At 49.6% G+C, this 27,900-nt stretch overlaps 1 protein-coding gene across 7 annotated transcripts; it reads left to right on the top strand.

The window, feature by feature from the left end:
• The first annotated feature begins 1,992 nt into the window (after positions 1-1,992).
• On the top strand, positions 1,993-27,585 carry L1cam (L1 cell adhesion molecule). Of its 7 annotated transcripts, XM_076918734.1 has the most exons (29): positions 1,993-2,136; positions 11,812-11,990; positions 14,723-14,737; positions 15,609-15,714; positions 15,954-16,153; positions 17,204-17,326; positions 17,425-17,595; positions 18,196-18,307; positions 18,432-18,616; positions 18,774-18,905; positions 19,044-19,187; positions 19,783-19,894; positions 20,004-20,170; positions 20,272-20,428; positions 20,630-20,754; positions 20,920-21,030; positions 21,258-21,455; positions 21,692-21,762; positions 21,939-22,161; positions 23,280-23,395; positions 23,601-23,802; positions 23,897-24,019; positions 24,109-24,282; positions 24,424-24,543; positions 24,653-24,814; positions 25,156-25,293; positions 25,612-25,684; positions 25,783-25,794; positions 26,167-27,585. In XM_076918734.1, the coding sequence occupies exons 2-29, from the start codon at positions 11,915-11,917 to the stop codon at positions 26,396-26,398; spliced, it is 3,780 nt and encodes a 1,259-aa protein (XP_076774849.1). In that variant the 5' UTR covers positions 1,993-2,136; positions 11,812-11,914; the 3' UTR covers positions 26,399-27,585. The 7 variants fall into 7 exon arrangements, with proteins under 7 accessions (XP_076774849.1, XP_076774851.1, XP_076774850.1 ...); XM_076918736.1 differs by lacking the exon at positions 14,723-14,737; XM_076918735.1 differs by lacking the exon at positions 25,783-25,794.
• Positions 27,586-27,900: the final 315 nt, after the last annotated feature.

Genomic DNA, 27,900 nt, shown 5'->3' with positions numbered 1-27,900 from the left:
TTTGAGACAGGCTTTCTCAGGTTGTTACAGCCCTGACTGTCCTGGAACTCGCTTTGTTTACCAGGCAGGGCAAGAACTCAGAGATCTACCTGCCTCTGCTTCCCAAGTACTGTGATAAAGATGAGTGCCACCATGCCCAGCAAGTAATTTTTTTTTTTGAGTAATCTTTTTGAGACAGGGTCTCACTATATAGCATTGGCTCACCTGGAACTCACTTTGTAAACCAGACTGGCCTCAAATTACAAGATATTTGTTTGCCTTTGTCTCCCAACTGCTGACACTTAAAAGACAAAGATTTTTGAGAGATGAAATAAAACTTGTGTCTAGGCTTTGCAAACAGAGCTAGGCATAGTGAACACCTATAATCCCAGCACTCAGCAGGCTGAGACAGGGACATGTAGGTTTAAAATGAAACGCAGCTATATAGTGAGTTCCAGAACAGCATCAACCCTAGATTAGGTCCAGTTGGGGTGAAGTCTGGGAGTAAGGCAGAGGAGAGAGCAGCTGGAGAGGAAAGGCCAATTTTGTGGCCTATCGCTCTTACATCAGTGCAGTCAAGAAGCTGATCTCAGTTCAGTGCCTCATGGAAAAATACCATTCTCTGCCCAGCCAAAAAGGCCCCTGGCTTTATGACCTAGCTGCCTGGTTCAGTCTCCTCTGCTGTCTCCTGAAGACTTGAACCAGTAAAACTTCTTGAGTATTGTTGGCAGCTTCATTCTGAATCCATCTGAGCCAAGTGGCAGGTCTGTAGAAGTAGTAGTGTCTTCTGAGCTCTCTGCTTAGGCCCCCACCTTCATTCAGATGACTCTTCCTAAAGACTCCATCGAACCATCCAAAGCTTCACAGAGTGCTAGCAGGCACCCCCAAGTTTTTCTTTCATGAGAAAGGAAGCTGGTAGGGGGTGATCATATGAGGAGGGTAACCAGGCTAGAGTGCCAAAAGTGTTTTCATGAGATCAGGGCATTGCACCACCGGGGGAGTGTTGGCAGGCTGAATAGAGGGCCTACAGAATGCTTCACTGAGTAACAGGCATGCTCATAAAAATACCGTACCTACTAGGGCTGCGATCTGCCATCTGGGCCCTAGGCCTTCCTTGCCCTGCAGCTTCAGCTAGCTGGACTCACTTCTGAATTCCAGCCCCCTCCGCTTCGCCTCGCTTGGGAGGTCACAGCCATGACCCTGGGAGGGGGCGCCACTGGGAAGAGCTCTTTTCCAGAAGCTTTCCCCAAAGGGCTGTAGGCGAGAGTAGGGCGGGCAGGAAAGGTCAGGAAGAGGCCAATCCCGAGGACAAAGAAATAAGGCACTGAGCAGAAGGGAAGTGGGAGGAAGATCGGGAGTAGGGGGTTTCAGGTCTAAGGGCGTCCTCTCTGTGAACTTTCTCTTCTAGCCTAGTCTGGGACCTAGTGTTTAGTAGGGACTGTGTGGTGTGCAGAAGCCTATGTCTCACTACACCCCCTTCGCAGGCTGGGGACTCAGGTTCAGGCGCACATCCCTGAAGGACCCTGACCTAGCATCCTGTCTGGACAGGGGTTCGAAGAGGAGCTCGAGGTTACCAGAGTTCTGCTCCGAGAGTGCGGAGACATTCAAACACATGACCAGGGCGCGGCCCGGAACTAATGGTATATAAATGCCCATTACTGCCCTTGAAGGCCAAGTGGAGACGAGGTAATCTGGTTTGTAGTCTGGATCCTTTCCTCACTGTCCAGACCCGGAATCCCGAGAATACTTCTGCAAATGATTTCCAATACAAGCCTCAAGGGCGGTGGGGATTCCTGATAGTTGAGGTTGGGGTCACTCTCGTCTCAGGGATTCCAGGACTGCTGGCGCTCGTGGAGAGGACCCCCACGAGGTCCCTATCACACGCTGGGCCCTGTGGTCGGGTTCAGATGAAACAAGGAGAGAGGGTGTGGCGAGGCGGGGCCTGCTGCGGGGGAGGTGATCTCACTCCCTCCCCCTCTCTCTTCCTCCCCCACCTCCCAGCGCACGCTGCCCCGCCCGCTGCCGCCGCCGCCGCCGCCGCCGCCGCCGCCGCCGCAGCAGCAGCAGCAGCAGCAACATCCGCGCGTAGGCAGCAGCATCGCTGGGTGGCGGGTCCGAGGCCGACGTTCACAGAGGCTGGCAACCCGAGCAGCGCAGGTAAGGCGGGCTGGTTTGTCCCCTTGGCCGCAGTAGCGACCATCTGCGTTTCAGACCCAGCCCGCCTCGGGCGCAGAGGGAGCGGATTTCGTGCCTCCTAGGTAGAGCATAGGAAGGCTGGAGCCCCACCCATGCTAGGCACCGAGTTCTGTGCACTGCGGTCTGGAATTTGATTGGAGAAAGTGGCTAGGTGCCAGAGCCGGACAGGTGAGGGGTAACTGGGCGGCTCCCCGAATGCATGCTTAGGGAGGGGCACAGGAGTGGTCAGGCAGGTTCTGTGTGGGCAAGTGGGGCTGAAGTTGGCATATTCCTGTGCGTGTATGTGTGTGTGAGAAAGGAAATGTGAACCCAGCAGAACCTCCATCTAACCCAGTCGACTGCTGTGGGGTGTGGCTCTAGGCGTGACTGTTCCTCATCCCCATTCTAAAGTCCTGATTCCGGGTGGGGTGGGGGAGAACCCACTGTTTAGAATGGTATGGGGGAGATTGAGTGAAGCTCCTCCGGTAGTGGGTGGAGGAGAAGAAACAGGGATGGGCACTCCCTGCCCCTCCACCTTGAAGTGGGGAGGGGGCTTTGTTCTTCACCTCCTTTCTAAATTCCCACCGGGGATCCCCTCAAATGCACTGCAAAACCAGTCTCCTCTCCGGTGCAGAACCTCCCTTAGGTTCTTTGGCCAATAAAGGCTACACTAAGAGAGATGGATTTGGGCACCCACTGACGTGCCTGTGGATGCACATGGGTGTAGACCATGGGTCTATCAGGTAAAAATAAGGGAAGAAGGGCCTCACTGGCTTAGGACCAGGGACTTCTGGAAGCAAGGTGCCTGGAACTCTTTCTGTAGAGACTGGAGCAATTTTAGACATTGTTTTAACTCCCTGTTTAATTATGGGTGGAGAGACCTTTCCGTACCCTGTTCCCTTCTATCTGGTTCAGAGTTTTAGGGTGTCGATTGACAGGGATTGAAAAGAACAACAGATTTAACCCACTGTTCCTGACCTAGTATCTAGAACCCCTATCCATCTGTCTCAGGGAGGCAGGACCATCATCTGTCTGGGGGGCTTGGCACCCCTTTCAGGTAGATAGATGTCTTGATCCTGATTAATGCAACTCCAGTGGTAGCTGTTACTAGCAGCCCAGTGTTTGCTGACTCACATGGCCCTTATGATGAATAGATCCAGCAGCCTTTCTCCCCACCTTTATGGTCCTTTAGTATGGTGGCTAGGGTGGGGCTTGCCCAGGGCCTCAGCTCTGATGGGCTCCTTGATGCAGATGGTGGGACTTGACAACCCTAGCTTCTCATCTAGCCCAACATTTATGCAGCAATGTATATACTTAATTACCATTCAGGCACTAAGCCTTCAGTCACCCTCAAGGGTCTGTGGCCACATGGCAAGTTGGTGACAGGGCTAGGACTGGGAACTCCCCCACTTGTCTGCCTCCTTGCTGTATTCCAATGTCTGTCATTCTCTATTATTTTTTTGTATGTACAATCCCCAAAGCAATATATCTTGTTACAGTACATTTGAAAAACACAGGAGCAACTTACTGAAATACATTTGAAATAGAGAAGAACAAAAGAAATTAGGAATTGCCTGTGATCTGATTACCAAGGAGAGTGAAATACATTCGACATTCATCACAGCACAGCCCTCCTGGATTGCTATTACCTACTCCCAAGAGACTCCTGCCCCAGTGCCCAGCCTCTAGGCTTCTGCAGAGCACCATAGCCAGGCATGGGGGCTGTTCACAGGATAACTGCCCAGGGACCATGGGTGGGTAGCCATTTGCTAGATAGATTTTCACTGTTGAGTGCCTGTTTAGGCCAGACTGCACATGTAAATAACCAGTCACCAATACCATCCTTGCCCCTTTGAAATAAAGATTTCCCTTTTATATCCTTCATGATAATTTGAAGGGGAAAAGGAAGTGAAGGAAGGCTAGAAGACAGGGGAGCCCTGCTATGCTTCCCAGTTGGCATCTTCCAAGACTGTACTCTTCTGTCACTCAGGGATAGATACTTTCCATGACAAGCACTTTCCATGATTGGCTAGGCAGGATGAAGGAGACATATGAGTGTATATATTGGCTGTTGCCCAGTTCAATGACTTAAGACAGTCAGGCCCTCACTTATTTTGAGCTTCAGCCCCCACTCCTTCCTTCCTTCCTTTCTTTCTTTCTTTCTTTCTTTCTTTCTTTCTTTCTCTCTGATTTTTTTTTTTGAGACAGTTTCTCTGTATAGCCCTGGCTGTCCCAGAATGCTCTCTTTAGACCAGGATGGCCTCAAACTCAGAAATCACCTGCCTCTGCCTCATAATGTCTTTCCAATTTGTGAGACAGGGTTTCACTCTGTAACTCTGGCTGATCTAGTACTCACTATGTAGCTGAAGCTGATCTCAAGCTCAAAGTAATCCTCATGCCTCAACCTTTCCAAATGTTGGGATGATGGGCCTGTGCCACCACACCAGACTTGAGCTTCAGCTTTGCTGGCTATCATATGAGGAATGGTGGTTCATTGATGTAGGCAAGATCTTTTTTCATGGCAAATGATATCAACCAAAATGAAAACAACTTGGTGCTCCTCTGGACTGTGAGGGTGACATGACCTTGCAAGAATGATCCGCCCCAATGTTCCTATCACCACATGTGTCCAGGGTGTGGAGTAGAATTGAGGTCCCATAAAGAGATCTGCCAGGCCTCCCTTTATGGACAAGGTGTGAGGGGTGCCATACAGTTCTGGCTCTGGGGGTGGGTCTGAATTCCAGGATTAGTGTCCTAAGCTGGCAGTGTTTTTGCCCCGTCACCTGTTCCCATGATGGGGAAGGCTTAGGTCTCTCCCTGTATGGGGCCAACTAGAATGGGCCCTCATTAGCCCCATCCCTCGGGTCCTATAACTATTCCATCTGTCACTTGCTCTAATCTGGTCATCTTTTTCTGCTTTCCCAGGCTCCTTGCATCCCCCTAACATTGTTATCCTCTTATTGGGCCATCCCCTTTCTTCATCATTTGCCCACAGAAGGTGGAGATGCAGCCTTCCCCTCCTGTCCTCTGCTCTGTCTTCCCTCCTCCCTACCCCTGTCTGCCCACTTCCCCTTCCAGTTGGTGCCCTTTACTCTGGTTGCCCTTTTGTTTATCTTGTATTTCTTTGCTCCACCCTGTACTTCCCCTAAGGTGTTCCCCTCTCTCAGTAACTCCTGATGGCTATGAGCTTGGCACAGAGCTGCTAGTCCTCATAATAGAGGTGAGCCTTAGTGTACCTCAATTGTCTCCATGTCCGTGAATTGGGCTTAGACATTTCCATGTGGCCTTGCCCGACTTGGAGGGTAAAGAGGAGCATCTGATGACCACCCTGCCTGCTTCCCAAATATCAACAGGGTCTTTGTAGCTTCCTAAAGCCTGTGGTTGGAGACAGAGGGAGGAGTCAGAGGAGGGTGGGAGTTCTTTTGCCAAGGGGAGGATCTGCTCTGCTGGCCTTTCTTTGTCCACAGCCCCCCAACCCAAGGCCCCAGGAGATTGCCACAGCTTTTCCAGGTTAAAAAGCTACAAGGCCATTCCATCTCCACTCAGCAACTTGTGCTAGTCTCTAGCACCTAAACCCAGTAGCAGCAGCTTCATAAACCAGCAGATGGGTGGGGCAGGAAGGTAGTAGAATATGCACTTGTCCATGGGAGACTTTGGAGCCTGTCTGTCTCAATTTTGGTCTACAGATAGAATTTGAAAGATGAGGACTGTCTCTTTATGAGCCCTCTCCCTTCTCAGAACTCCAGCATCTAGTGCCAGGCAGAAATTGGGGAGGGTAGCCCTAGTTTGGAGGTCTGCATGGAAAAGGTGGGTTGCTGGGAAGCTTTGAGCCTGTATGTGTGTGTGTTCTAGTATTTTTATTTGCATGTGTGAGGCTCATGTATCTGGTCACATGTGTGTATTTGTGTAACTTCCATTAGTCTTGTTTGCTTGCATTGGGCTCCTATTTGGTTGTCTGTGCATATTTATATATCTGTACGTATGCTCTTGAGAGACAGCATGCGCACATGCACATCTTCCTGTGTCTATATGGGTCTCTTCAGTGGCCCTAACAGAGTCTATGCTGGGAAGGTGTGGGACTGGGGTGGTGGCTAGCTAATGCATCACTAGTTATTGTGGGGGGCAGAGACTCTGACCAGGCCAGGGTTTGGCTATTCCCTTGGGTCTCCTTCCCAGATGGCTTCGTTGATGCCTTAGGAATGCTTTGGCAGTAGGGGAAGACAGAAGCACCATTGTCTACTCCCAGGCTTCCTGTGCCTCTTCTGCCCTTTAACCCTTTGGGAATAGAAGCCCCAAGGGTCTGATCTACTGGGGGCCTGGCAGTGTCTGAGCCACTTCCAGGAGTCATTTTGGAATCGGAGACAAGTCAGCTGCTGCTCTGTTCATCACATTTACCTCCTCTAGTTCACATGGATTGCCTATTTGTTTGGTGGCTCCTTAAGCCCCTCAGTGTGAGGCTCATTCTAACTGACCCATGAAATCCAGGGCCAGGAGAGTCCTGATACCTGCTGCTTCTTTGTGGCTCTGCCTTCAATGCTCTGGAAAGCTGAATCCTGGTCTGTGCTCTGTTGGGGTGAATTCTGACTCCTGCTTGCTCTCTACCACCCCTCAGTACAGAAACAGAGCCATTGCTGTCCCTAAGCTCTGGCTGGGGGAGGGACCTTTGTGTGCCTTTGGTTAAGATCTGGGCTAGTAGTGAGGGGACAAAGAACTCCAGTCTGCCTCTGAATCCAACAAGAAAAACAGCCTTCTCTTAAAGTGAGTACTGGGATGAAGTGGTGTTATATGAATCTCACAGGGAGGGCTTCAGGCTGAGGGGGAACTCAAGTAAAGGGGCAGATAGGTTGTTTGGGTCAGGCCTGCTTCATGAAGATATGCTGTTGCTTACATGGGACTTTCTCATCCTGTCCTTCCAATACTCCATTCCCTACCTTCTACATTTGCTTAGCAAATAAGCTCTTCCCCCAGGGCACAGAATGGCTTGGAGAACATCCTTGACCAGGCCTCTGGTTCTATAGGATCCAAGCAGAAACAAATTAGGATGTTAGAGGAGCTTTTGGCAGCTTCCGGGAGCCTCTACACCATTTAAAACTCCACCCCTACTGAGTGCCTATGGCAGCTCTGCACACAGTTTAGCTCTGGGCCTCAATTTTGTCACTTGTCAAATGGAGCTTATAAGGATGAAATGATTCTGTGGAACAGTGCTTAGAAGAATCCCTGGTAGGTGGTAAGCACTATGAATTTACTTAAGAAAATGGAGCTGACAGAGATCATGTTTGAAGGAATGTCAGATAGAACCAGCCAAGGATGAGGATACTCCCTCCCTTCCTCACAAAGGGTTAACCTCCATCTGCTCCCTTTCCATCATTTAAGAATAGTCCTTAACAGGTGAGCCTTAGTTGCCTTGGAGACAGAAGCCTCAGGCAGGATGAGGGGGCTGGGATAAGGAAGGCTGAGACTGAATGGGGTGTACTGTCTTCAATCTCTCCCTAAGGAAGAGGTAGAGAGGAGTCTAAGACTTCTGGGCTTCCAGATACCTATCTGTAGGAGCTTTCTCAAGCAGTCTTCTTTATGTATTATCTAAATAACCCAAAAGGATACAACAAGGCTTCCCCCACTTTTGCTGCCAGGCTCCATCACCATAGAAACCCAACAGCCACAACCTATTTGGTTGGGAGAAAGCCTTAAAGGGACATAGTAAATAAGTTTTAGTTGACACTGATACCTTCATGTCACTATCAACAGAATACCAAATGTCTTCCACTTTCTCCCAGGCCTGAAGGATAGGTACTTGCCACCCATTCTGTCCCTGATATATACTCAGAGCACTGAACCCCCAGTACTTCCCCTATTCTGGCCTGATGCCATTTCCCTAGATACTGAGTAGGAAGCTTGGAAATATTTGATCCACCTTTGAAGGGCCCTCTGCCTGCTTTTCCTTTGGGAAATACCAGCAGTGGCAGTTCTGGAGCTGATTAGGCATGTGTTCTAAGTGCATTTGCAGGGCATCCTTGGAGTGTGTGTGTGTGTGTGTGTGTGCGCGCGCACGCACACACGCGCGCACATGTGTGCTTGCACTCAGAGGTCGAAACAACAACCCTAAGTCTCAGCCAGGTATCATGACCTCTCAGACCCTTCCCTGGTAACTGGCTTTGCCAACAATGCAGCACTGATGACAGTGACATGGTATGGTGTAGACAGGAGGACTCCCCATGGGACTCAGGCAGGACACAGAATGGCCAAGGTGAGGCTCCTTAAGAGCTGTTACTGAGCCCTGTCCTGTGGTCTTGACTCTCACCTCCTGGACTTTGCCCCTTCCAATGCTTGTTATACCGGTTTTTCTCCCTGACCTTATAAGATTTGCCACAATGTGGGTAGGATGACTAGAGGCTGGCTTCACTTGGGAGCATTCTCACCTTTGTCTTACACTCCATAACTGTGTGGTAGGTGTACACAGTAATAGGTGTACTTGATTGGCGCGCACGCGCGCGCACACACGCGCGCACACACACACACACACACACACACACACACACACACACACTGTTGTGCCTGTGATTGTCTGTGCACCTCCCCCAGTCAGGTTGCTGCCAATTCTGTGCTGGTGTACATTCAGCAGCAATCTTGGAAGGATCTGCCGAGCTCTCTAGGGGCTTCTCCCTCTCATAACCCTACTCTCTCCCTCTCATAACTCTCCTCTCTGTGGGAACCTCCACCTGTTCTCTGGAACATGTGTATTAGCCAACAATGAATCATTTATTTTATCTTACAACTGTCTTCCTGCTCCAGTGCCATCAGTGAGCAGGGGCTTACCATTGTCATTGTGGTGCTTTGTCTCTCTGGCCTCAGCATCTCTACTCTCCCTGCCCTGCTTCTGGACCCAGATTGACTTCCAAGCAGAGACACCCCCTACAACTGATGCAGACTCATTGTCTCTTTTCCCCCAACCCTTGCCTGGCACCTCTCCCTCTCCAACCCACACAAGAACTGAGACTACTGCAAAGGGAGGAAGCAGTGGCCTGCATGCAGGTGCACACATCTACCCCTCACCCTTTTCTCTCTGCACTGCTTTTTGCACCTGTCTCTCATCTTTTGTATTCCTTTTACTTTTCCCCTCCTGTCCTCACTGTCCAGATCTGTTTCTATATTTCTCCATCTTATTTATCTTTTGGCTATCTAGTCTACTAACAGCTGTCTTTGTCATCTCTTCTCAGCCCCCTAACCCTGCTTCTCAGATGCTCTTGCTTTCTCCTGCCTTTTTCTCACTCTGTCTGTCACCCTTGACAGGCTAGGCCTTGGCTCCATCTGTAGAACACTTACCCCCCCCCTTTTGCCCTCCATAGTGCTGATGGGGGGTCAGGGCCTGCTGAGCTAACAACCTTAGCTCTCTCTATAATTGCCTGAGGAATGGTGAGAGATCAGAGACCCAGCAGCAGTGGGAAGAGAGACAGAAGAGACACCCCCCATCTGTCAAAGTCTTTTCAATCTGGCTCCTTCATGCCTGTCTCTGAGTGTCCAGACCAGTGGCAAGACAGATAACAAATAATACTAGAAGACATAAAAATAAATTGAATGTGCAGTTATTAAGATAGATCCAGGTTGGGACACATGCAAGGATAACACAATATTTCCACCCCCTGCTCCTCACTTTGCATGTATACCAAACCTCATTCTGGGATCATAGGTTTGGGGGAAAATGAGGAAGTGGCTTGGTAGAAATCACCAGTTCAACACACAGAGAATCAAAGCATCCTACCAGACAGGACAGTTCTTTGAGCTTTCCTTGCTTTAGTCCCCACCCCACCCCCACCTCAGACCAGAGCTCAGAGCTCCCAAGGCTATTGTTTGATCCCTTGCTCTCTGATCTAAGTCTCCCACTGCTTTCTACAGGCCTTGAAGTCAAGACTAGGGCTGCCTGGGGCTTCCTGGCCCTGCTATCACTGGCTTTGTTGGGGGAGGTGTTGGTAAAACAAAACCACTGTTCTATTCTGGGCCCCAGCTCAGCTCTTGAAGGTTTGGACTGATCACCCATTTTCCACTTCCTACTGCTTAAATCATTCCCTTGGCCTCCAGGCCAGCTATGTTGACCCACTCTGGTGCTCTGCCACCCTCACCAGCTTTGGAGGGCAAAGCTACAAGTTGACTGCTACTCTCAGATCACTCCCTTTGGGTGAAATTGATTTGTGACTACTGGCTGCCTCCTGATGGAGTTCAGATCCTTTAACATGACATTCTAGGACTTTTGGCCTTCCTTTTGGGTGTTTTAATCTTTCTTTTATATTTATTAATTTTTCTGTTTATGCCAGGATGCTTACTTGGAGATCAGAGAACAATTTGTTCAAATCAGTTCTCTTCTTATATTATGTAGGCTCCAGGGAAAAAACTCATGCTATCTGGCTTGGTAGCAAGCATCTTTACCCATGGAATCATCTTATCAGCCCCACTTACTTGCTTTTGAAACTTAGGTATTCTAGATGAGGCACTCTACTTTGATAAGATCCTAGTTGGATGAATTTATTGAGGGCATCCAGACTGGGGTTCTGGGCATCTAACTCAATTACCCAACAACGCTAACTCTTCCTTTGTCTGAATGTTTGTTTGATCATCATCTTTTCCTTTTTCGTGTCTTTTATTGTGTCAAAGCATCCTGTTTTCTTCTCCTAATCCTTGTCTGGACCCCAAGTCTCTGGGCCCCACTACATCCAGGGAAACATACTTGGAATGACTTAGGCTTGAAGTGAATGCATCTAGCAGTTTAACTCTGAAGACTCAACAAAAGAACTAGGTGTTGAGACTACCAGATATGAAAAGTGTCTTGGGAAATGTCCCAGAACTTTCCATGACCCTGGCCTGGAACGTGTAGCAATAGGAAGACTCCCACTGTTGCCCTCTGGGGGCTGAAGAGTAGCAAGGAAATGCTTTTTCCTTTTTTTTTTCTCCCAGTTTTTAAGAGCAGGCTTTATTTTTCATTCTCTTTTTCTTTTCTTGAGCCTGTTCAATGAAATGCAACTATCTTTGGGCCCATTTTCTTCTTTCCTACTCTGTTCCCCAAGCCTCCAGGTTATAGGTGCAGATAGCTCCCAGAGATCAATCAGCTCTTGGAATGATAACAATGAAACTACAAGGAACACTCTTTACATTCATGTGTGTAAGCTAGAGTCACAGGGATTCATCCTTCACAGATATTTTCAGACACACAAAAAGCTAATAGCAACACACTGATTCCTCTATACACACATCAATGTATGCATGCATTCCCACATAAATACTCCCCACATACAGATCTGCATCCATGCACAGGCCCTTGGACACCTGCTTACAGGTATATCAACACACACATACCCTGATGGTACCCACAGGGGAGTTAACTGTGGTAATAAGTTGGTGCTGGAGAGGCAGCTGGCAGAAAGGCACAAACCAAAAGAAGGAAATGAAAGGGAATCTGGAGTCCCAACCAAGGTGGTCTCTTAAAGGTTTCTCCTTCCAAGGTGGAATTGCTTGTGTAAAGAGTAGGGAGGAAGAAAATGGCGGTGGGGGAAGGTAAGCTAGCCAGCTGTGGACAGGGACAAGATCTGGGCCTAGATGTTAGTCACTAATGGTTGCCCCATCCACTCTCTTCCTCTCTCCTCCCCCACCTTCCCTCCTCCCTTCTCTCAGTGCCCCCCCCCTACTGTCAGCAGCTACTGCTGGAAACCACCAGAGGGAGGGTGAGTGGAATCTGGCCAGTTGTGCTGCACTGAACTGCTGAGCTGACAGGAAGATGGTCGTGGTGCTGCGGTACTTGTGGCCTCTCCTCCTCTGCGGCCCCTGCCTTCTCATACAGATTCCTGATGAATGTGAGTAACTGAAGGGAGCTTCACCACCTCTTACTACTGCTGCGGTGCTGAGCTCTTCTTTATCTTTTACCTCTTCACTTTCTCCCCATTTTTAGCCCTCACTTCTGTAGCATGAGGTGGGCAAGAGTTACCCAGGACTCTCTTTACCTTTAGAAGGGTCAGGAAGAAAGCATGGGGAGTGTCAGCACCATGGACAGGAACAAAGGTGCCTCCAGAACCACGGACAGCAGACTGTGCAAAAGACATCCTTTCTGGACCCTTTCCTCTGCTCTCCTTTAGCATGAACACCCTTTCCAAACCCACTCTCTTCTCTGCTTCCATTCTCTCTGAACACACCCAATGGATATGGAAGCCAGGAGAATGGGCAGTCCTAATATCTCAGCTTTTTCTCATCTTAGACTCTGGGTAGTCTTGTCTCTTAACTGAGTCAGGAAAAGACACCTTGAAAACACCAGTTCTTGACTCAATAGCTTTCTGAATTCGTTTGGGGATGTAATTATTTGGAGGCATTGGGAAAGGGCTGGAACATGTGTCTGTGATTCTTGGATGGCTATCACAGGTAAGTGTGTGGCTATTGTGGAGTGTAGCTGCAGAGTGGAACTAGGCTTTTGACTTGGCTTGCTCATTTGTATGTGTGTATGATGTGTGTGTTTTAACTGAGTAGATGACTGTTGCTAGATATGATTTTAATTTCCTATTTCAGTAAGTTTGTGAGTCACTCTAACCTATTTAGAGGTCAGGTTTGTGAAGATGTGCAGGTATTTGCCTATAACATTTCTTTGTAGTAGGATGGGTATACAGGTGTATAGGGGAATAGAGCATGTTTACATATGAAGGGCATGTTTACTGTGATGAGATTTCTGCCCAAGTTTCAGCAAGAGTTGTAGGCACACTGCACTAAGTGGTTGTCATCCTGTAGAAAAGCATTTCAGAGTGTATCATATATGATGGTGTTTATGCATATTGAGTTACTAGGCTTTAATCTTTGTCCACTTTGCTATCTTTATCTCTGAACCTGGGCATAAAGAAAGGCAAGCTCCAGAGCAGGGGTGGGGAAGACTGCCAAGAATGGGATAGGAGCCAAGAGAGGTGAACTTGAGAGGCACTTGATATCAGGGTATAGCAAACTTTGGAGGAGGTGAAAGAAGATTGATGGCACAGAGGTTAAAGCACCTTAGACACTCACATAGAGATCCCTACACCCATTCCTTATCCTTCAGAGATGCTAAGGGACATACAAGTGTGCTGGGAATATGAAGCAGATACTTGTTCCAACTAGACATAGAGATATGAATGGAATGGCACACACCAACAGAAATACACACCAGTGATTTACACTTAAAGGAACAGTTATCTACACAGAAATCAAGGAGCAATTGTCTGTACAGACATGGGGACTGTATAGCACAGCAGTGTGCACTGAGATGCAAGCACACACAGACAAGCCTGCACATGTGTCCTATTAAGGCCCAGGTATACACATATACACCAACAGATACTGGATATGCACATTCCAGGACATCCACACATGTTCCAGACCCTAACTTTTGCACATTCATAGACATATAGTGGTCCTTCTTCCTTCTCTGTCTTTCACTTGCTTTTCAAGATCTGCTTACTAATCTAAAATGCCAAGGCCTTATGCTGAGTATCAGCCTGCCCTGCTGCCAGATGGGCTGGCCCATCTTACCTGGGTGTGTCTCTTGTGTGGTGGGGGCAGGGTGAATTTAGAAAAAGGATGTGGCAGTGAAGACAGATAAGTAGGTCAGAGACAAGAGCAGCTCCGAGGTTGTCCTGGGCAATGACCAGTCCTTGGTACTGACTCTGAAATGATGCAGCAGGCCGACATGCTCTCTATGTATTAAGACCTGCCCTCTAGTTTTCCTTCGCCAGCCTCTCCAGGCTCCTTTGTCTCTCTTCTTGTTTCTTCCACTGAATTGATTCCCCTTATTCTGTCACTGCTGTCACTCTCTTGCTCTCAGATTGGCTCCTCCCCAGATCATAGACCTCTGTGTTGTTCCTAAGGAGTCCCTTTTTCTCTTCTGGGAGCCTTATGCTGAAGCTGAAGTCTGCAGAGACAAAGCTTTCCGAGCCAACCCAGTGTTCTTGTTCCCTCCTCTCCCCTTTCTCCATCCCTTTATGGCTTAGTTGAGTCCTGAGGATGGGGCAGCTCCTCTGCCCCAGGGAGCTTGGTGGTTTCCTGGGAGGAAGGAAGGAGAGAAGGATGGCTGGTGCATGTCCTGAGGGCTATGGAGACTCAGATGCTGGCAGGGCCTTTGGGAGGGCTTGAGGAGGAGGGGCGCCAGGCTCTGAAGGCTGGGCCTTCCTAATTGAAAACACTGAGCTGCACTAATTGGATTAGGAGGGAAGTGGGCTGGAGCAGGGGAGGGTGCCAGTTGCCAGGCTGTCTGCCTCCAAATCTTCCAAGGCATCTTGGAGTTTAGTTCTGTGGGCCTTACTCAACCTTGCCAGGGGCTATAACAACACCCTTTACTAAAGACAAAAGTTCTGTATTTCTGGGCCTACAAATCCTGGGGCTGTACCTGGTGAAGCCTTTCTTGTTGGACATTGTGCCATCCAGGGATTCTGTCCAGTGCCCCTGAATTTCCATAACCTTTCCATGTCTCTTCTCCATGGGAGTTTGCTCCAGCATGCTTCTCCTGCCATCAGACTCTATTGGGACTGCTCTCAGCATTTCTCTCCCTTCTCTCCCTTGCTGTCTGGATTCTCAGATAAAGGACATCATGGTAAGCTGGAAGAGTGGGAGGGCATACTTAAAGGCCACGCACAGGGAGGGGGAGGGGCCTTGGGCTGAGCCAGCACAACTTTGTTCTGTATACTGGAGAACACCTACTTTTCCTGTAGTGCTGTAAGTGGGTATGGTTGGGGTTCTTTGTTTTGGAGGGGTTGGCTCAGGTCCCTTGTCTCTTGTCCCTTTAACTCAATCCAGAGGCTCCTCTTGGCTTATTCACTCACCTGAGTTTAGCATCTTTGCTCTGTCTCTGCTTCTGTTGGAATTTCTGTCATTCTCACACTGTTTCTGTCTATTGCTGTCACTCTGGTGCTATCTCTTCCCACTAGGAATTGCTCTTCCTTTTGGGGGGGGATATAAAAGACAGGGTTTCTCCATGTAGCCCTGGCTGTCCTGGAACTCTGTAGATCAGGTTGCCCTGGAACCCAGAGATCTGTCTGCTTCTGCCCCTTGAATGCTGGTGTTAAAGGTATGTGCCACCACAGCCTGGCTGCAGTTGCCCTTTTTGCTTTCTCTGTTTTTTGTTGTCTCTCTTGACTTTTTGTTCTTTATATCTCTTATCCAGTACTAACCAGGCCTACTTAGCTTCCCAGATCAGATTCATTTGGGGTAATATGTCTTTTTCTGTCTTTGTTTCTCTGTCCCTGTCTATCTCTTTCTCCTTTCTCTAACTTCTATTGGTATCTCTTCTCTGTTCCTCAAGTATTCATTTCTGACTCCCTGTGTCTCTTAGCTTCTCCTTTTCCACATATGCTCACTGGCCATGGGCTTCCTAAGTGCCCTGCTATCCTCATGTTGAGACAGAGGTTGAGGCCATGGTATCAACCAGACATAAATTTCCCCATTTTTCTTATTTTTATCTCTAGTGCTAGAGCCACCTGTCATCACAGAACAGTCTCCACGGCGCCTGGTTGTCTTTCCAACAGATGACATAAGCCTCAAATGTGAAGCCAGAGGCAGACCCCAAGTGGAGTAAGTGATCCCCACCCTCTGACCCACTGTTGATGTCAGCTGACCTCAGCCTCTAGTCCTCAGGCCTCCCTGGGTCACCTAACTTCTGAGTCTAGAAGCCTCAGATATGAGTTGTGACTCCAAGTCCCTGTCCACTCTGGGCCCACCAGCTGGGGTTCCCTGGCTTCAGGAACACTCACACTTATCATGTTGCAGCATGTTTTGAGTACTAGAATCTCTTATCTATGCTCTGCCCACAGGTTCCGCTGGACGAAAGATGGCATCCACTTCAAACCCAAGGAAGAATTGGGTGTAGTGGTGCACGAGTCACCCTATTCTGGCTCCTTCACCATCGAAGGCAACAACAGCTTTGCCCAGAGGTTTCAGGGCATCTATCGCTGCTATGCCAGCAATAAGCTAGGAACTGCCATGTCACATGAGATTCAGCTGGTGGCCGAGGGTATGAAGCACAGCAGGGCCAGGAGGGCTTGGGGTACCTGAAAGGAAGGTCCTTAGATCCTGGGAGCTGAGTGGGGGCCTGACAAGCAACCACTGTCACCTTAGCTGGTTGTGTTGTGATTGAGGTGCCTGAGTGCCCTGACAGCCCTCACCCCACCCTAGCTGTCCCCATTGTCCTTTCCTATTTTCTCTAGTAGTCTATCCACCCTCCTTTTCCACTGAACTTCTTGTTACCTCATTGCCCCTTTTTTCTATTAGTCTTTCTTGGTGCCTATCTTGTGATCGCTGCTGGTGGGCTGGGGGCATGGACTGGCTTGAATGGGTGGGTGACTGCCCCAGGGTCTACTTTGCCTTCCTCTCTGCCCACCTGTCTCTGTCTGAGTCACTCCCTGGCTTGGCCTTTGTAGCTGCTGTTTCTGCCTGGGGTTTCCTCTTCCATTCTTTGGCTCTTCTCTGTCATCTCTGCCATTTATCTTTTCTTGGTTTTCCCACTTTGGTCTCTGCTGCCTTCCACTCCTTTTGCATTTCTGACTTGGCTTTTCCATCTCTCTCTTTCCCGATTCTAGAGCTGTCTCTTTATATGTGTCGCCCTTTCCCTGGGGTTTTCCCTCCGCATTCCATCCTCACTGAGTTTTCTGCTTCCTGAAGCACTCTCTTCTTCAGTTACCTTGGGAACCGTTGCCATGGTTTCCTGTGTCAAGATGATGGAAGGGTCTGTGGCTCCTGCATCCCTCCGTAACTCCCTTCCCCCACAGCTGCACCTCAGCCTCCCTCTACCATACTTGTCCTTTCCTCAGGGTGGGTGGGAGAGCTGAGAATCGTGGTGAATTAACCCTTTTTGGTCAGTTGGTCTCCTGCTTACCATCTCTTTGCTGTGGGGCCCCCATCCTCACTATGAGCCTCAGAAATATCCAGAATTTTTGCCTCCGTTTATGTGAACTTCCACCCACTTCCTTCATGCCCTTGTGACTCACCATGACCTCCCCTGTCTCTCCTTCCTGTCTTCAACTGTTTTGCTCAAGATGAGAATGCCAGTCTCTGTCCTTTCTAGGTGCCCCCAAGTGGCCAAAGGAAACTGTAAAACCTGTGGAAGTGGAGGAAGGAGAATCAGTAGTTCTGCCTTGCAACCCTCCACCCAGTGCAGCCCCACTTAGGATCTACTGGATGAACAGCAGTGGGTGTCAGAAGGAGCTGCTGCCTGGAACATAGGGGCTGGGGGAGGGTCTTCTCCAACAGATTCCCACCTCCATCTCCTTGTCTCTTCTTCTGCAGAAATTTTACACATCAAACAAGATGAGCGAGTGTCCATGGGCCAGAATGGAGACCTATATTTTGCCAATGTGCTTACCTCAGACAATCATTCAGACTACATCTGCAATGCCCACTTCCCTGGCACCCGAACCATCATTCAAAAGGAACCTATTGACCTCCGGGTCAAGCCCAGTGAGTCCCAGAAGCTTTGATAACCCTATCCCACTCTTTTCTTGACTTCCAGCCTGGCCCCCAAGAAAAGGGGCACACAACCACAAATGTCCTCAAAGTCAACATGGCTCTCAACTGTATCCACTAAGACCCCTTCCGATGTGGTGAAGGCAGAGATGGGTGGATATGTTTTGTTTGTTGGTTTATTTGTTTGAGACAGAGTCTCACTCTGTAGCTCTGGCTGGCCTGGAACTTGTTATGCAGATCAGAATGGTCTCAAACTCACAGACATCTGCCTGCTTCTATTTCCCAGGTGCTGGGATTGGAGTCGTATGTGACCACATGTTGCTAGGACATACTTTAAAATAATAGTTTCACTCTGTAGATCAAGCTGGCCTTGAACTTATGATTCCTCTGCCTTATTCATGAATGGATGCTAATGTGGCCACCACACCGGTTGGGCATCTTTTTATTTTTCTGGAACCCAGAGCTTCTGAAATATTAGGCAAACTTTCTACAACTGAGCCATACTTTTTAACATAGGAGCAAGCAGAGGCCTAGGGCCTCTCTGGTATGTCAAATTTCTCCAAGTCTGATGATTCACTCCTTTTCTCCTGGTAGCCAACAGCATGATTGACCGGAAGCCACGTCTGCTTTTCCCCACAAACTCCAGCAGCCACCTGGTGGCCTTGCAGGGCCAGTCATTGATCCTGGAGTGCATTGCTGAGGGATTGTGAGTGTGAACTTCTAGGGTGGAGGGCTGATGCTCGGTGGCCCCCAATAGGTTTATGCCTCAGGACTGAGTGGTTTTGTTGTCTCTCTCTTTTCTTCTCCTTTGGATCTGTGACCCTGGGCAGCCCTACACCCACCATCAAGTGGCTGCACCCCAGTGATCCTATGCCAACAGACCGTGTTATCTACCAAAACCACAACAAGACCCTGCAACTACTCAATGTGGGAGAGGAGGATGATGGCGAGTATACCTGCCTTGCTGAGAACTCGCTGGGCAGTGCCCGGCATGCCTACTATGTCACTGTGGAAGGTATGGGCATGGTACATCTTTTCCCAGCTACTACAGGCTCCTCAGAATGGCTTTCAGAGTTGATGGCCTGCAGTGTTCACTGTCACGGGAGAAGGCAGGGCCTGCACTTAGGTCCAGAGCAGGCTTCGGCCTCAGACTGCTTTTTCCTCCTGCTCAGCTGCCCCATACTGGCTGCAGAAGCCCCAGAGCCATTTGTATGGGCCAGGAGAGACTGCCCGCCTAGACTGCCTAGTCCAGGGCAGGCCCCAACCAGAGGTCACATGGAGAATCAACGGCATGCCTATGGAGAGTAAGCAGGGCCTCAGCAGTGGTTGGGTGTGTAGGGAGTACAGGAAAACATCAAGGGGAGGACGAGAAGGGTAAGGAGGGCTTTCAGAAAAGCTCAATGTTCTGACCTGAGCCTTTGGGTCCTGCCTATTACATACAGAGGTGAACAAGGACCAGAAGTACCGGATTGAGCAGGGGTCTCTGATCCTGAGTAACATGCAACCAAGTGACACAATGGTGACCCAGTGTGAAGCCCGCAACCAGCATGGGGTCCTGCTAGCCAATGCCTACATCTATGTTGTCCGTGAGTGCAGTTACCTTATCTCCTGCCTGCCTTCCTTCCCTCTGACTTTTCTTTTCTCCCACCCACCTGCTTACCCTTGCCTCATAGCTCCCAGTCTGTCCTTCCAGGCCACTAAAACTACTCAGCCAGCAGCTGGTTGGGGGCATAGCTTCTTGGGGCTGCCTTGCTCCTTTCTAAGGTCTTTACCCCATCTTTCTTTCTTCCATTCTTACAATAGTTGAGAGTGGGAGTCTTAGAATGGACAGGGTCTTATCATCATGTCTGAGCAGAGGTGTACCCAGGACAAGATGCAACCCAGGATAGTCTGATGACTTCTGTCACAGATACTCAGGGAGATTTGGGGCTGGACAGGGAAGGCTTTGGGGAAGACACTAACTACTCTTTGAGCCTTCAATACTTGGTAGAATCCTGGTGGCTGAAGTGCATATAAAGCTAATGAGACCATTTAACCAATGCTGAAAGGGACAGCCTAGAATTAAGAAGCCAATAAACATGGTTCCTAAGGGTCTGTGTGTGCCATCTTGGGAGTTACTGGATTCTCTTATACTTGGGACGTCTAGACCTACCCTGTCTCCTGAGATTATTGTTTCCCTAGAGCTCCCAGCCAGGATCCTAACGAAAGATAATCAGACATACATGGCAGTTGAGGGCAGTACTGCTTACTTGCTGTGCAAAGCCTTTGGAGCTCCTGTTCCCAGTGTCCAGTGGTGAGTGCCCATTCTATGGAAGCTTTTAAGCTATCTTCTCATCTAAAGATCCCAGGAGGGCAGGGAGGCCAAGCTGATTAGTTCAAGCCAGGCCCTCTGCTTGGTCTAGGCTGGATGAAGAAGGAACCACGGTGCTTCAGGATGAACGATTTTTCCCCTATGCCAATGGAACGCTGGGCATCAGAGACCTCAAGGCCAATGACACTGGACGCTATTTCTGCCAGGCTGCCAATGACCAGAACAATGTGACCATTTTGGCTAACCTACAGGTTAAAGGTCAGATGATGAGCACACATGACTGTCAGACTTCCTGAGAGGTAGGGTCAAAGTCTGTGGAGAACATCAAAGTGACCTCCCCTCTCCTTTGTTCCCCTCAGAAGCAACCCAGATCACACAGGGGCCGCGGAGCGCAATTGAGAAGAAAGGTGCAAGGGTGACATTCACGTGCCAGGCCTCCTTTGACCCCTCTTTGCAGGCCAGCATCACTTGGCGTGGAGATGGGAGAGACCTCCAGGAACGTGGGGACAGTGACAAGTGAGGGTCCCCAGCCCTAAACTGGGCTAGGTAGAAGGGAGAAGAGTGAGGAAAACTGGGAGTCAGACCTCCTAGCCTTGTCCTGGCAGGAGGCTCCTCCTTAGAGGAGAAAGTCCACGGTGGGATAAGGGAAAGGGTCAAGAATGGCAGAAAGTGGTTCATCTGCCACTAGCTAAGGGGCATGTATGCCCCTACCTCTAGGTATTTCATAGAAGATGGGCAACTGGTCATCCAGAGTCTGGACTACAGTGACCAAGGCAACTACACTTGTGTGGCTAGCACTGAACTGGATGAAGTGGAGAGCAGGGCACAGCTCTTAGTGGTGGGTAAGTCCTAATATAGAGTTAGGTACAAAGGGTACCTATCTTCTGACCCACCATGCGTATGCTCTCTCCTATTGCTGGACATTCTGAGTTGGGGGGGGGCATGTGGATGGCTGTTGAGGCTAGACAATTCACCTCCCATGAGAATCCACCTTTTGTGACCCTCAGGGAGCCCTGGACCAGTGCCTCACCTGGAGCTGTCCAACCGCCACCTGCTGAAGCAGAGCCAAGTGCACTTGTCTTGGAGCCCTGCTGAAGACCACAACTCTCCCATTGAGAGTAAGAGAGCAGAGTGTGGCATCCCCTGCACTGCCCCCGCCAGCTATACCTCTTCCTCAGATCCTCCTCTCTGTCAGAACCATAGCCACAGGATGGCCTGCTTCATTAAAGCACATATTTGTTTTCCAGGGGCCTTGTATTCCTTCATAGTGCCTACCTCCCCATTGACCTCCCCACTAAACTACACTACGTGCTCATTACTCCACTGTGGATTTGCTTCTTGGCAGAGTATGACATTGAATTTGAAGACAAGGAAATGGCTCCTGAGAAATGGTTCAGTCTGGGCAAGGTGCCAGGAAATCAGACCTCTACTACCCTCAAGCTGTCCCCATATATCCACTATACCTTTCGGGTCACTGCTATTAACAAATATGGTCCTGGAGAACCCAGCCCTGTCTCTGAGACTGTGGTCACACCTGAGGCAGGTAAGCCCTCTCCCAGATCACCTGAAAGGGGTGGCAGTTGCTGGTCCCCAGGTTTTGTGGGTAGGGTGTAGAGAAGGCATGCTGTGCCCATGCCCCCTGATTCCAGAGTTCCAGGGGCAACAAGGAGGTCTTTGTTGCACTCTTCGAGCTGCTGGCTTGTTGCTTCAGGAACCAGAATGGGCCATTTGTTCCTTTTCCTTACTGCAGCACTGATAGGTTGACACATTATTTTCCAGCCCCAGAGAAGAACCCTGTGGATGTGAGAGGGGAAGGGAATGAGACCAACAATATGGTCATCACATGGAAGGTGAGGGTTCCTACTCTGATCTGCATTGTGTACACAAAGCCAGAACCCAGCTATTTGCTGTTCTTTGGCTAAACTAAAGAGAAAGCTAATGCCTGGGGTATATCTGGGCTGAGGGACAAGGCACAGAAGATGGGGGCTCTTGACTGATGGTCTTCTTATCTACTGTTCTCCTCCAGCCTCTTCAGTGGATGGATTGGAATGCCCCCCAGATTCAGTACCGTGTACAGTGGCGTCCACGGGGCAAGCAGGAGACCTGGAAGGAACAGACTGTGAGCGACCCCTTCCTGGTGGTGTCTAACACTTCCACATTTGTGCCTTATGAGATCAAAGTCCAGGCAGTGAACAACCAGGGCAAGGGCCCTGAGCCCCAGGTCACCATTGGCTATTCAGGGGAAGACTGTGAGTATTGGAGTGAGCCTGGCCCACATCCCAGGGTTTGAGGGCTAGGGACTGGAATCCTCATGCATGTTATCCTGTACACATGTGTATTTCACTCCATTTGCCATTGCCAGCCCCCACCCCTCAGTGATTCAGTGCACAAGGCTTACAAGCAAGGACATACTTTCCCATAGATACTGTGATGTTATGAAATTCTGCACAGCTCAAATGGCTGCACTTTTGCCATTAGCAGAAATAACAGTTGAGTGAACCAGCACTATGTTTGGCAGCATTTCCTGTCTCTGGTCCAGGGAGTGTGTGGTATAGGCTGACTATCCCTCATCAGAAAATCCCAACTCTGAGATGATCCAGGAACTAAAATATGGCACCCAAAGTGGGAAATTCCACACTTGACTTTTTGTGTTGGATCAGTGAAAACACAGCTTGCTAAAAATATATGATATATGGCTGGGGTGTAGCTCATTTGGTAGAGTGCTTGCCTGACATACACAAAGGCTAGATTGGATTCCCAGCACCATATAAAGCTAGCATGGTTGTTGTGTATACCTGTAATCTCAACACACAGGAAGTGGTGGCAGGTGAACTGGAAGTTCAAGGTCATCCTCAGATACATATAGAGTTAGAAGTCAGCCTGAGTTCCAGGAGACTATATTTAAATTATATATATTAGTATAAAGTCAAGTGTGGCATTCCAGAAGCTGAGGCAGAAATTAGAGGATACCCTAAGGTACATAGTGAGTTCTAGTATAGCCCAGCCACAGAGAGAAACCCTGTATATTTAGACTTGAACAAATATTTTAAAATACAAATATTTTAAAATGTAAAATTCAACTCACTTTGGTCCCAGCATGTCAGTTAAGAGCTAGTTACCAAAGCAAGTTTCCATGCCTTGTGGATTTCTTTGAGTCTAGAACATCATCAAATAGTAATTTTGAGCACCCAGTCAAGATTTTTTGTTGTTGTTTCTCTGTGTAAGTTACTACTTTCTTCTTGGAGAGCCCTGTGTGTCACTGAATAGCCCCCCATGTGGCATGCAGCCCACTTTCCTGTGGGAAGGAGTCTGACTTGCTGGCTCAGGTGAAGGCCTGTGTCTTCTCCAAATAACTGGATGTTTTCAGATCCCCAGGTGAGCCCTGAGCTTGAAGACATCACAATCTTCAACTCAAGCACTGTGCTGGTCAGGTGGAGGCCTGTGGACTTGGCCCAGGTTAAGGGCCACCTCAGGGGATACAATGTAAGGATTCAGGATATGAGGAGAACTAAAGAGGAATTGTGATAGTATTGAGGGTGGGGACTCTGTTGTCTGTGAGAAGCGCCTCTGAAAGTTCTTGGGTTGGGGGGGGGAAGGGTCTATGACAAGGGTGATGAGGAACATGTATTAGAGGTCCTGTTCAATCAATGACTTCTACCCTTATGAAGTTTATTGGCCCTCTGGACAGGTAACATACTGGTGGAAGGGCAGTCAGAGAAAGCGCAGCAAGAGGCATGTCCACAAAAGCCACATGGTGGTACCTGCGAACACCACCAGTGCCATCCTCAGTGGTTTACGTCCTTACAGCTCTTATCATGTGGAGGTACAGGCCTTTAATGGGCGGGGCTTGGGGCCTGCAAGTGAATGGACCTTCAGCACCCCAGAGGGAGGTGAGTCTGCCTGCTACCCTACCCTATACTTGCACCCCCTGCCCCTTCTCCTTGGACTCAGGTGAGGACCTTTTACCCTTCTGTACTTCCACAGTGCCTGGCCACCCTGAGGCATTACACCTGGAGTGCCAGTCGGACACTAGCCTGATACTGCACTGGCAGCCACCACTCAGCCACAATGGAGTGCTCACTGGCTACCTGCTCTCTTATCATCCCTGTGTGTGCACTGTACCTGGTATGGAGTCTGGGAGACCTAGAAAAGGCCCGAGCTGGTAACTGAAGCCAGCCTCTTACTTCTTTCCACAGTGGATGGGGAAAGCAAAGAGCAGTTGTTCTTCAACCTTTCGGACCCAGAGCTCCGGACTCATAATCTCACCAACCTCAACCCTGATCTACAGTACCGCTTCCAGCTTCAGGCTACTACCCAGCAGGGTCCTGGTGAGGCCATTGTGCGTGAAGGAGGCACCATGGCCCTGTTTGGTGAGCTGAAGCAAGGGTTTTGATGGTTTTAGTCTTGTTATCCTGTGCTTGACCAAGGGAGGAGGTTGACTGGGAGGCTAAGCTCATGAGAGTGGGTCTTTGAAGAGCCTTGTGGTCTCTCTTTGCTCCTACATTCTCCAGGCAAGCCAGATTTTGGCAACATCTCAGCCACAGCAGGTGAAAACTACAGCGTGGTCTCCTGGGTCCCTCGGGAGGGCCAGTGCAATTTCAAGTTTCATATCTTGTTCAAAGCCTTGCCAGGTGAGTGCAGAGATATCCTTGGGGTAGAGAGCTAAGGCTCTGTCCCTACCCCTAAGGTGTCCCCAGTCCTCCTGCTGAGTCCCTCTGCCACCATGCCTCATCTGTACAGAAGGGAAAGTGAGTCCTGATCACCAGCCTCAGCCTCAGTATGTGTGCTACAATCAGAGCTCCTACACACAGTGGAACCTACAGCCTGACACCAAATATGAGATCCGTCTGATGAAGGAGAAGGTCCTCCTGCACAATCTGGCTGTGAAGACTAATGGCACTGGTGAGGCACCGGAGCCACAATCCTCTGCCAGGAAGCCTTGGGCACCACGGCTGAGTTTGTTGCATGCAGCCCCTAGCAACCATGAACCACTCTTTTGCTTCCCAGAAATCCTGGTGTACCTTTTCCTACACCATCAACAGAGGGCTCTCTTCCCCCTCTCCTTCTCATCTGCTGCTGTGGCACCCCCTGGCCCCAAAAGTCTCCTATAGATTCAAATGGGTCCTGAGCACCATGCCTTAACTTAGAAGCTGCTGCTTAGGCTTAGGTATGTAGCATGCCTGTTGGCAGCATAGCTCATCCCAGGGCCTGGGCTTTGTCTTCTTCCTGCTCTGTGCTTTCAGGCCCTGTGCGAGTTTCTACTACAGGTAGCTTTGCCTCCGAGGGCTGGTTCATTGCCTTTGTCAGCGCTATCATTCTCTTGCTCCTCATCCTGCTCATCCTCTGCTTCATCAAACGCAGCAAGGGCGGCAAATACTCAGGTAACCTGGAAAATGTGCAGGCTTGGGTAAGACAGCTGAAAGTAGAGAAAAAACACCTTATCCCCAAAGCCCAAACTTGAGAGTTGCATGACAAGCATAGTCATAGAGGTGGGGTGCAGGTCAGAGCCCAAAGATGATTTCTTCCCAGGCTGGAGCCACAGAGGCCTACACCAGTGGCAGCTGGATCCACATGGGTTGGGTGGGTCACTCTGAAGGTTTTTCTAAGTGCTATCAAGACAGTGCTGGGGGCTCTCGGCACAAAGCAACCCAGATTCTGGGGGTGGGCAGGAGAATTTGACTCCTCTGGTATGTCTGTAGTGAAGGACAAGGAGGACACTCAGGTAGATTCCGAGGCCCGGCCCATGAAAGACGAGACCTTCGGCGAGTACAGGTAAGCAGGGGCAGAAGTAGGGGTTGGCCCAGCTCTGCTTGACTCAACTTGCTTCTTACTCAACTCCTCTCTCTTTTCTGTGCTTCGGGTGACTGCAGGTCCCTGGAGAGGTAAGATGTGACAGTAGGGATGTCCAGTTAGAGCTCAGGAACTGGGGAGGGAGGGACCCCCACTTTTCCTTTGGTGGTCCATCAGTTACCTTTTTAGGGAGAAGCCAACATTACCCAGCTATTCTTGTGTTAAGACCTAGTTGTTGGGCTGGCTACCTGTAACCCCAAGAGAAGCTCCAGCAGTAGGTACAGGCACTGTGGCATCATGCATACAGCCTTACCTCCTAGAAGTATGTTAAGATGAGTCCCAAAACTTCCTGTATATACAGGAAAATAAAAGAAGGCAAGAACCTACTAGAGTGACCTGCTACTAGGGTATCCTGCCAGGGCCCTGCAATACATCTACTCACACCCCATCTTCTCTCCATACAGTGACAATGAAGAGAAAGCTTTTGGCAGCAGCCAGCCATCTCTCAATGGAGACATCAAACCCCTAGGCAGTGATGACAGCCTGGCTGATTATGGGGGCAGTGTGGACGTCCAGTTCAATGAGGATGGCTCTTTCATCGGCCAGTACAGTGGCAAGAAAGAGAAGGAGGCAGCAGGAGGCAATGACAGCTCAGGGGCTACCTCTCCTATCAATCCTGCAGTAGCCTTAGAATAGCAAGATCCATCCAGATGAGGCAGGGCCAACCTGGGCCCAGGGCCAGAGGTGCAGGAGAACCAAGGGCCAAGACACCTGGCCAATGCACCATGCCACTGGCCTGCTGACTTTGGGATCGAGGTCCTTCCTTCTCTCCACAGCGCATGGAAGACTTGACTGGAGCAGAGGAGAGGAACTGTGGCTTCGGGTCTCTTTCTTACCACTCACTACCCTCTTTATTGCCAAAACCCAGCTGCACCCTTTCCTGGGCATACGCTGCTTTGCCCCAGCTCGGGGCAGTTCACTCCCATATCAGGGATCTTCAGGTGCTGCCTTGCTGACCCATTTAGACAGAGAGGCCACAGTTTGGGGGAGAAGACAAAAGAGAGTCCTCTGAGCTGTCTCTGAGTAGTTCTCACTTTCTGACTGGGAACAGGCATAGTGGGGTCTCCTCAGGACTAGGTTGGCACCTCTTCTTTCTCCCTGGCTAGCCTGACTGGAGACAAAACTCTGTCCCCACCATCTGCTCCCTTTTCTTTGCCATTTTTGATCCAATCAGGATGGGGACCTTAGCAAGCTGGCCACCTGTGTAGAAGAGGCCATCTGGAAAGCCCAGAGTTGTCTCCCACCCCCTTAGCACACTAGGTTCACACGCTCCTCCCATTGCTATTCCAACTTTCAGGACACCCGAGCGCCTTCAATACCCACCAGACAATATCGAAGTGGCTTCTCTCACTACTGGAGCTAGGCACACCTCTTCCTACTGACACTCGCTAGGCTTCTCCCTGCTGCCACCATACCCCAGGACCCCTTAGCAGCCCTGCCTGCCCCCAGTTCTTGTCCTCAGCCCCTTTCCCTGTTCTTCACGTTGGGAATGTAAATACACCGTGACTTTGAAAGTTTGTGCCGTTGCCCTTTTCCCATATGCCACTAGCGTGTAGGCAGATGTCTGAGTCTCTAGGTGGTTTCTCCATTTTATAGCAGTTAGCTTTGATGATCCCACTCCATGAAAAATAAAAGCAGACAAAAAAAGCAAAGATTGGCTCTCCCAGCACTGCTCTGCTCCTACCCAGTAGCTGTGGCTTCCTTTGTGTATGCCTTTGCTTGGTCTGTTGATGAGCCCTCTACAAAACAACAACAACAAATATATATATATATATGTACATAATATCAGAATTATAACAGGCAAATAAAAACCTGGAAATGAAGAGACCCTTTCACGATTGTACATGTCCTATTGTGTGGAAGCTTCATCCCTGGATAGCAGATGCCCTGAGGTGTGATCAGCCCTGTCCCACCGTCCCAGCCCCATTTTCCCTGCTTCTTCCCACAGTGTGGACAGCCCACCCCACTGTCAGGCCTTGTTATCTGCTCCCCTTGGATGTTATTATCACACTGTGGACCCTTTGCATTGATGGTCTTTCAATACCAAGCTTTAGCCTTCATTGTTGGGAACCCCCATTCCTAAAGGAGGATACCACCTAAAGGGGCCGAATATGGCTGAGAACCCTGAAGTTTTGGAG

Source organism: Arvicanthis niloticus, chromosome X (genome assembly GCF_011762505.2).
Source record: "Arvicanthis niloticus isolate mArvNil1 chromosome X, mArvNil1.pat.X, whole genome shotgun sequence".
NCBI classification, from domain to species: Eukaryota; Metazoa; Chordata; class Mammalia; order Rodentia; family Muridae; genus Arvicanthis; species Arvicanthis niloticus.
This window is presented reverse-complemented; position numbering and strand designations above follow the sequence as displayed.

Bases quoted from the DNA above. Each gene is read 5' to 3' on its own strand.
- L1cam (XM_076918734.1), top strand. From the start codon at position 11,915: ATGGTCGTGGTGCTGCGGTACTTGTGGCCTCTCCTCCTCTGCGGCCCC. The intron at 17,327-17,424 runs GTGGGTGTCAGA...CTTCTTCTGCAG, and splicing joins GATCTACTGGATGAACAGCA to AAATTTTACACATCAAACAA. The intron at 18,617-18,773 runs GTATGGGCATGG...CCTCCTGCTCAG, and splicing joins CTACTATGTCACTGTGGAAG to CTGCCCCATACTGGCTGCAG.